Source organism: Sinocyclocheilus anshuiensis, unplaced genomic scaffold (genome assembly GCF_001515605.1).
Source record: "Sinocyclocheilus anshuiensis isolate Anshui unplaced genomic scaffold, SAMN03320099.WGS_v1.1 scaffold1091, whole genome shotgun sequence".
Classification (NCBI taxonomy): Eukaryota; Metazoa; Chordata; class Actinopteri; order Cypriniformes; family Cyprinidae; genus Sinocyclocheilus; species Sinocyclocheilus anshuiensis.
Window position 1 is genome coordinate 303,208 of NW_015544196.1, and position 9,425 is coordinate 312,632.

Consider the following 9,425-nt stretch of genomic DNA (forward strand, 5'->3'; position numbering starts at 1 on the left):
GCTGTGGATCGCCGGATCGGCTTTCACCGTGGATGAAGCGGAGTCCAGCCCGGGGTCGTCACATGGTTGCCGCAAGCCTCCTTCGTCGAATCTGCAGGCCGCACCGTTATCAAGCCCGCCGCCTCTGCTCACTCTAGCCCTCCGGCCGTTCCTCACTCTAGCCCCCGGCTTCTGCTCACTCTAGGCCGCCGTGTGTGACGTTGTTTCGTTGTGAAAGCGAAACTATTTTGTTTGGTCTTCCAAAAGAGGACACGAGTAGAAATAACCAGATTGAAAAAAAACCACCGGGTGGATTTTTATCATTATAGGGTGGTTGTGTACACACTGCCAACACACATTTCAGTTCAAACAACTTGTAAAAGTGCATGTAGCATTATATGACCCCTTTACAGGAAAAAAGAGCATAAGGGAAGTCCATATAACTTGTGCACTGTATTAAACCTTCTGAAGCTATACAATATTTGGTGTCAGAAACGCACCCAAATTTAACTATATGCGAATATATCATATGCATACTTTTATAGTGCTTTTGACCTAATATTAATTAATGGATCTGCGCAAACGTGAATTAACAAAGAAACACTTTTATGAATTAACATTAACCAAGATTAAAAAATATATGGCAACAAATGCATTGCTCACTGTTAGTTAATATTAGTTAATGCATTAATTAACATTAAATATTGAACATGATTGTAAAGTGTTACCATTATTTTTATATGAGCTGTTCATATTACTGTAAGCTTTATTTAATACCATGCAATGACCTGTGCATTTACATTGGTAGTATTTTTAGTATATTTAATACATTATTATAGTATTTATTAAAAGTTTGAATTAGCTTTTATGTATGTATGCATATATCTTTTATATTTACTTAAGTTTTAGTATTTTATAATGTGCCTTTGTCATTTTAATTGGATTTGGGTTTTTTTATATTTCTAATATAGCCTTAATTTCAGTTGTAGTTGTAATGTAATTTTTTGTACATTAACTAATTGCAGTTAGTTGTTGAGGCAACATTTCTCATTTATGTATGTTTTTTATATTTCTACTTAATATTCATATTTTATTTTATTTAAGCTATATTTCGAATAATGAAAATGATTTGAATAGTTTTGGCTAACATTAACAACACCAAATGAGCAATGAAATACAAGTTGGCAAATACGAGTTTCAAGACAAATCTCAATTAATCATGTTGTCTTGTTTTTTGTTTCTCAGCCATTCATTTTTACAGTGTAGCTGTAATAGACGATGTTCATTTGTGTACCTGTTTTTAGCAGACGCCGCTCTGTCCCGCTGTCTTCTGTTTTTGAACCAGTTGCCCACCTGAGTGGGTGTGAGTCCTGTGGCCTGAGCCAGATGACGCTTTCTGGAGGGGTTTGGATAGGGATCCTGCAGGTACCATTCCCTCAGGAGGCTACGGGTTCGCTCCTGAAAACACAAAACCAAGTCCAAAAAATGACAGTGACTTCAAAGTTACAGTATCAGTCAAGAATTTGGAATTGGTAAGATTTTTAATATTTTGAAAGAAGTCTTTTCTGCTCACCAAGGCTACATTTATTTGATCAGATATACAGTAAAACAGTGAAATATTATTACAATTTAAAATAACTGTTTTCTATTTGAATATATATTAAAGTGTAATTTATTCCTGTGATCAAAGCTGAATTTTCAGCATCAGTCTTCAGTGTCACATGATCTTCAGAAATCAGTCTAATATGCTGATTTGCTGCTCGAGAAAGTATTATTATCATTGTTGAAAATGGTTGTGCTGCTTCATTTTTTTGTGGAAACTGTGATACTTTTTGGGGGAATTGAATAAAAAGTTCAAAAGAACAGAACTGATTTAAAATATAAATCTTTTTAAAACATTATAAAAGTCTTTACTATCACTTTTGATCAATTTAATGCATAAAAGTGTTTTTTTTTTTTTACTTACCGACTCCAAACATTTAAATGCTAGAGTAGACTGAATCACACATTCATCCTTTGTTTTTTGTTTTTTTACACATTTTTTAATTTTCCAAGAATGTTTCTCATTTATTTGCATAAATCATCAGATTTTCTGTGCACATTTTCAGAAATTACCTGTAATAACCTATTTGTGACCCTGGACCACAAAACCACTCATAAGGGTAAATTTTTCGAAAATGGGTTGTATACATTATCTGAAAGCTGAATAAATACGCTTTCCATTGATGTATGGTTTGTTATGATAGGACAATATTTGGCCGAGATTCAACTATTTGAAAATCTGGAATCTGAGGGTGCAAAAAAATCTAAATATTGAGAAAATCGTCTTTAAAGTTGATAAATGAAGTGCTTAGCAATGCATATTACTAATCAAAAATTAAGTTTTGATATATTTACAGTAGGACATTTACAAAATATCTTCATGGAACATGATCTTTACTTAATATCCTAATGATTTTTGGCATAAAAGAAAAATCAATCATTTTGACCCATACAATGTATTTTTGGCTATTGCTACAAATATACCCCAGCGACTTAAGACTGCTTTTGAGCTCCAGGGTCACATGTGGTGAAGCTTAGTGTCTTTTAAAAAGCTTGAGATGGATAACAGCATTATATCTCATTAAAGCACATTTAAAATAATCAGTCTGCAGGGTAGGATGTATTTATAGATCACTATAACCTGGAGAAACAAGACGATCAGTCTCATTACACTGGCAGAAAAAATACAAATGCGAATAACATCTAAATTAACCAGAGTTATTCAAGTCAAAAATCAACTTTCCTTCATATGCACTGTTTATAGTGTTGATTTGTTGCACTCGGCTTCACAGTATACACTCGTAGTCGTGCAATAGTCGATATTTCATCACGATGTCCTTGGAAATCCAAGCTAAGAAGGGCAGAAGTTGTTATTAGGCTTAAAGCACTGTTCTGGGATCAGGCCTTCTGAAGTCAATCCCGGTTTGTGTGTTAAGGCGCTAGCGATCATATACCGTCTGCTGCAGTGATTACGCTCCATTTCCACCTTTGTGAAGTGAACCGGCACGCAGACCACTTTATAATCCACTTTCCGTTTCAATTCACATTCGGCCGGTCTGCAAAAACAATCGTGGACTCGGGGAATCGTTATGAGGGCTTTGCAAAGCAGTTTAGCTGTGAGTTAATCTGGCCACTCGCGTCCGGATAAGGGTGAAAAGGTAGAAAGTCATCGTGGGGAATGAGAGCTTAAATGCCACAGGTGGTCCCCGGCTCAAGAGGCTTAAGAAGCGCCGGGAGAGTCTCTGCCTGCAGGAGCTTGGCATGCTGTCGTAGCTGCTGACGAATAATGCCGTGTTTGCATTGTGCTGTGGAGAATGAAGCGCAATTAAGCCCTCATTTGTTTGCACTGTGACTGTTTAAATACACTTTAAACGTGAAAATGTAGAGCTGTTTCTGCTTAGTCAGGCCCTCAAAATTACTTTGTTTGTCACATTCGATTATATTTTTGCCTGGAATTGAGCCAGGAAAAGTAGGTTTTACAACAAGAAGCACTTTTGTTTTTAGATGACGAAACATTTTAGTGCACAAACAACATTTAGACTTTGTTAGATTTTAAGTTGCACTGTAAAAAGTTGTTTTTCAAAGTTGTAAATAAAGATTATTGTTGCACGTTTTACAAAAAAATATTTGTAATATTAAGTCTATTTACTTAAAAATTTCATGTTTATTCAATGTTACTTTCCGTTTCTTTGTAATTATTTGTGAAACTGACTAATTTCTGACTGAAAATTATTACATCATTTTTTTTCAGTATATATATATATATATGTGTGTGTGTGTGTGTGTGTGTGTGTGAGTGAGTGTGTGTGCGTGAGTGAGTGTGTGTGTGTATGTGTTCTAGTTGGTCAGCAGATATTGATTTTGTGAATTTTGTCATAATATTTACACTAAATTCACTATTACAAATATGATATAATTTATATAAAGTCATTTTGAAAATAAAATATATCCATTGACTAGCTTGTTTTCTGAACTGACTGATTTACTGGCTTAGAAATATCTGTATAGAAATAGTGTCTAGGTTAAATAATTAAGTCAGCTTACACTATCAATCAAAAGTTTGAATTTATATTTCAGAAGGTTTCAGTCGATACTTGAAATTAGTTTTGTAGAATAATATATTTTGTGCATATGAATTTCTTTAGAAGACTAAATATGTCATTGAAATGCATGAGTTAGGAGCGGAAAGTGAAGGAAACGCTTCCACAAGTTCTTACTGTTTAAAGCCTGATGGATATGTTTGAGAGCATTGCAACTTCAAAGAAGATAAAATATGAGGGAGTTTGGATTTATGGTCACTGCACAACCCTCATCTTTCCATCTGTGCGGTTTCAAAGCTTTTATGACCAATATCAATTTAAAATGTGGCAAGTAGTCATAATGAGTGGGCATGTATCAAAATATCCTTCCTTCAGTCTTTATAACTTTACATTCTCAGAAAAAAAGGTATAAAACCTGTCACTGGTGGGGTAACTTTTCAAAAGCACTTTTGTAGTCTACCTTATTTTCCCCTAAGGGTGCTTATTAGTAGGCTACTTTAAAGGTACATACAGTGGTGGCCAAAATGATTAGAACACTAGTACTTTCAGCAGCTAAAAAAATGGTTTTAGGTCAGTTATTTCTATCTTTTGCTGTAGTCTGTCAGTAGGAAATATCAGTTCACATTTCCAAACGTTCATTTTGCCATTAATTGTAATAATCCAGACTCAGATTTTTGACTGACAGCAGCCAGTGCTGCACACAGAGATCTGATCTGTTCATCATCAGTCTGTCTGAGATTACATGAAGAAACAGAACAAACTGAGACAGACTCAATCCAGAAGAACCGTGGCAGCGTCTCCAAGATGCGTCAAGAAACCTACCTACAAAGCTCCCTGAAAAACTACGCGCAAGTGCACCGAGGGCAAAAGCTGCTTTAAACGCAAAGGATGCTCACACCAAATGCTGATTTAATTTAGTTACTAGAAGTTAATTGATTAAGAAAATCTATTTATGGCATTATCATGACAGCATCTTAATTTTACACAAGTGCCCAAAACCTTTAACAGTACCGGGTGGGTCAAAACAACCCAATAGCTGGGTTTGTCCCTTTTTAACCCAGCGCTGGGTTCTATTTAACCCAGCATTTTTTAGTGTGTATACCGTAGCTACTGACTTCATTTTTTAGTTACTCCCCAACACTGGGCCCCATGCACTCACAGATTCTCCTGAGAGTGCACAATGAAGTTTTGCATGTGTCTCACCTTAAAGCAATGCGTCTTCTTTCCAGCCCATTTTAAGCCAGCAATACAAACATTTTTAAACAATAGTTGACTTAAATAAAACAACCCAGCATGTGTTCTGTCCAATATTTACCCAGCGCTGGGTTGCCAAATAACCCAAGTTTTTAATAACCCAGCATTTTTTAGAGTGTAGTTACTCCCCAACACTGGGCTCCACTGACAGATTCTCCTGAGAGTGCGCAATGAAGTTTGGCATGTTCCCGTGTGTCTCACCTTAAAGCAGTGCGTCTTCTGCTCTCCGTCCCAGATGGTCCGAGGAAGGGGAAACTTCTTCCGGATGCGGTACTTCTCCACCGGGCCCAGCGGCCTCCCCCGCAGGCGCTCCGCCTCGCGGTAGTGCGCGTCCAGCCACAGGTCCTGCAGCTTGGCGTGGGACTCCCGAGTGAAGCGGTGGCTCTGCAGGATCTGATAGAGAGCCTCGAAGTTCCCGCCGTGGAAGGCGACGAGAGCGCGGGCGCGCATCACCGACTCCTGCCGGTTGAGCAGCTCTCCGGCGGAACCGGGCACCGCGGCGGGCAGCGACCAGAGGAAGCGACCCAAGCGCTCCATATCTCCAGTCTCCTCCAGATTCTCGCAGACTCGAGCCCCCTGCTCAGGTGTGAACAGCGGCAGAGGAAACATGGCTGGGTTTTAGGGTTGCGTTTGGCGCGTCTGTTTATATCACCATTGCGCGCAAGTTTCGCTTTACAATCCCTCTAGGATGCACCTGTTATATAATGCACCTCTAAAGCGACCGACTTCCCGGTAGGATCTGGGGGGGAATCGCGGAGCGGCGGTGTCTTCCAGTTCTAGTAAAGGAGGAGCGGCAGAAGTCAAGCCTATTTATAGAGAGATTAAATTAGCATCTTTGTACTTGTTTTGAGGAGGATTATGCGCCTCGGTCATTAGCCGCTCGGCGGGGTGCTGTTCGCGGAGGGACTCGCGGGATGATCGGGTTGTTTGACTAAAACTGTGGAGCACATTAACTGTCACAGACTTATTTCATTCAGCTGGATGAATGGAAACCTGATGCAGCCAGTGAAAACCGTTCTGGTTTATATAGCACATGATCATTTATATGATGAACATGCAAGTGAATTTTTTGTAATTTACAAACTGTACACATGCATGATGCATGCATTTTTTTTCTTAATGATAAATTGCATTTATAATAATTTAGCATTTAGTTATTACATCTATCAAACGACTTGCAGATTATTTCTGGTTGAGAAGACTGACTAGTCACTTGCATTTTACTAGTAGGTCAAATAAGAATATAACAATTTCTATTTAAATATTTAAAAATAATTAATAATAATAATCAGCTATACAAACTATAATACAATTTTAATTACAAATAACAAATATTTAACAATAATTTTAGTGATTAAAAATATATTTATAAATATTCTTTATAAAAATTATTATTCTGTCTATCGTTGTAACCCATAAAACCTACTGCCTTGTTGGTGAAAATGAGTAGAAACTTAATTTAAAAATCAAAATAATTATGCAAAATATTATTTTGCACAGAACTGTGCCAAAAATGGAATCAAATTTGGATTGAATTTTGATCAAACTGAGGTTGATTTTCACACTTCTCTCTGAATACTTCAGCCAGTCCTGAACCGTCAGAGACTTCTTTCATTCTGCTGGATGAATGGAAAACTGAACCTTATATAGCACATGATACCTGTTTTACCTCTGAATAAGATGCAGTGCTCAGCGATGTGAGATTGTAGTGATATTATTAACACAATTTTAACTATACACTATTAAAAATGAAGGTATTTTGTTGGTGTTGATGACCTTTCCTTTCCACAAACAGTGGAAAAAGGTTCTTAAAAAGTTCCTAATACTAAGAAAAGTGGTTCTTTTAAAGAACTGTTTGCTTCTTTGAGGAAACAAAAATGGTTCTTCTGTGGCATTGCTGTGAAAACCCACTTCTGAAACCTTTAAGTATATCAGTGGTTATGAAAGGTTAAATATATGATGAAATCTTTCATATTTATGCAAATGCAGCTTACTGTTCTTATTTTACACTGTAAAAAAAAAATCCGTAAAATTTACGGTAAAAAACCGGCAGCTGTGGTTAGCTGTGGTAGCGACGTTTTAGGTTTTACGGTTTTATGGTTTTAACTTAAATTTACAGTTAAATACCGTAATTTCATTAACTGATATAATGTTAATATACCAACCTACTGAAGTACTGAAATCTGTTTTGTACCTTTGTAATACACTGATAACCACCAAATGCAGGTGGTGATGAGAGTCACGTGATGAACCAAAGCCCATCACAAGCAGCTTTTAAATAATAACATATATAGGGACAACATTGGGGAAGTTGTGGCCTAATGGTTAGAGAGTCGGACTCGTAACCCAAAGGTTGTGGGTTCGAGTCTCGTACCGGCAGGGATTGTAGGTGGGGGGAGTGAATGTACAGCGCTCTCTGCAGGGAATTCTGGGAATGTCAATTTACGGTTATTCACTGTAAATTATACGGTCTTTTTCACTTCCAAAAATTAATGTCCGATACATGTAATGTCCAATACAGTTTTTCACCGTATATAGTAGGGGAATTTACCGTTAACCATTTAACAGGTTTTTACTGTAGCATTTTTACAGTCTTTTACCGTTAAATTCACGGTCATTTACAGTGTAGATATCAAATGCTCATGTAGGATGCAGAAATATATTAATTTCATTTTTGCATGCACTATTCACGTCTGATTTCTTTGAAAGTTTGAAAAATTAAACTCGTGTCTTATGTTAAAATATCTGCTTGTATAAGGACATGATGGCATTGATGAACATGCAAGTGAATTTGTGTCATTTGTACACATACATGATGCATTTTCTTAGAAAGAAGTTGCATTTATAATAATTTAGCATTAAATTATTAGATGAAATCTATCAAACAAGTTGCGGATCATTTCTGGTTGAGTAAAGACGTCACTGGTAAAATAAGAATAAAACCATTTTTATTTAAAAAGAAAATTATTATTATTAACAATACATTTTAATTTAAAACAACAAATATTTAACAGAAATGTTAGTAATTAAAAATATATTTATAATTGTTCTTTGTAACCCTTAAAACCGGCTGCCATGTTGGTGAAAATTAATAGAAACTTAATTTAAAAATCAAAATAGTTATTTTGCACAGACAAAACTGTGCCAAAACTAGAATTGAGAATTATTTGATCGAACTGATGTAAATTTTCACAGGTCTGATTTTATTTTATTTTATGTATTTTTTGGCTGCATTTTTCCATATAGCACAGAAAGATGCACTAATCATCTGTGGCCCTCTCAGCGAATCTTTCTTCCGTTTCCGTGGTTTGTGTTGCTCAGGCGCTGTATGTGATAAACCGGCTCATGCAGTCAGAAGGTGAATGGACCAGAGCCCTGTGGTGTTGTCATGCCGCCTTTAATTGGGATTTGATCGGAGCGAGGTGCTTAGGCCGTGGAAATCACAATCACATGAGGAGACGTTTCGAGATGCATGTTGCCTAAATCGCTTCAGAATCCACCTCAATCCCGACTGACTAATACCTCCTTAATTAATCTGGTCTCCTCTGTGACCCTGGAGCAGCTCTGAGCGCCTGATGCCCAACAGCACCTTATTAAAATAATATCTCCTCTGGAGATCTTCTGGCCATTAATCAGTCCGGCACAAGACAATTTGACTATTAATCCGGTTTAGCATAAGCATCTGTCAACAAACTGGTTAAACAAACCTGCAACTATACCCTTCCTGCTGAAATATATTTCATTACACGTTCTTCGGATCAGTGGGTTTTGGGGTTGTTTTACAACTTATGTAAATTCATGTTAATAAATGAATATCTGACATCAGCTGTGACTATATTTATATATATAGCAGGGTGAATAATATATATTTAAAGTTTATAAATGCTTAAAACATTTTGTATTTATTCTCCCTATATACGATTTTTATTTTTATTTTAACACAATGACATCTTATAAAATGATGAACTAATAATATTAATACTAATATAATGCTACTAAATACTGTATACTAATTTAAAATGTCACAATAATATCATACTTTGAGAATTTTCTGTTTTTAGACATAGAAAACACAAGAAAATATCATATATAGGAATATATAGGTGTGTG

The 9,425-nt window shown here is 36.4% G+C and overlaps 1 protein-coding gene across 1 annotated transcript in view; it reads right to left on the reverse strand.

Moving 5' to 3' along the window:
* Positions 1-6,405, reverse strand: part of LOC107696730 (homeobox protein SIX6-like) — an 8,743-nt gene extending 2,338 nt beyond the window's left edge. Inside the window, exons 1-2 of the mRNA XM_016497211.1 lie at positions 5,517-6,405; positions 1,274-1,437 (exon numbers count right to left, since the gene is read on the reverse strand). Of these exons, the coding sequence (XP_016352697.1) occupies positions 1,274-1,437; positions 5,517-5,924 (572 nt within the window). The 5' untranslated portion in view covers positions 5,925-6,405. The remainder of the gene's footprint in view (positions 1-1,273; positions 1,438-5,516) is intronic.
* Between the last annotated feature and the right edge of the window lie 3,020 nt (positions 6,406-9,425).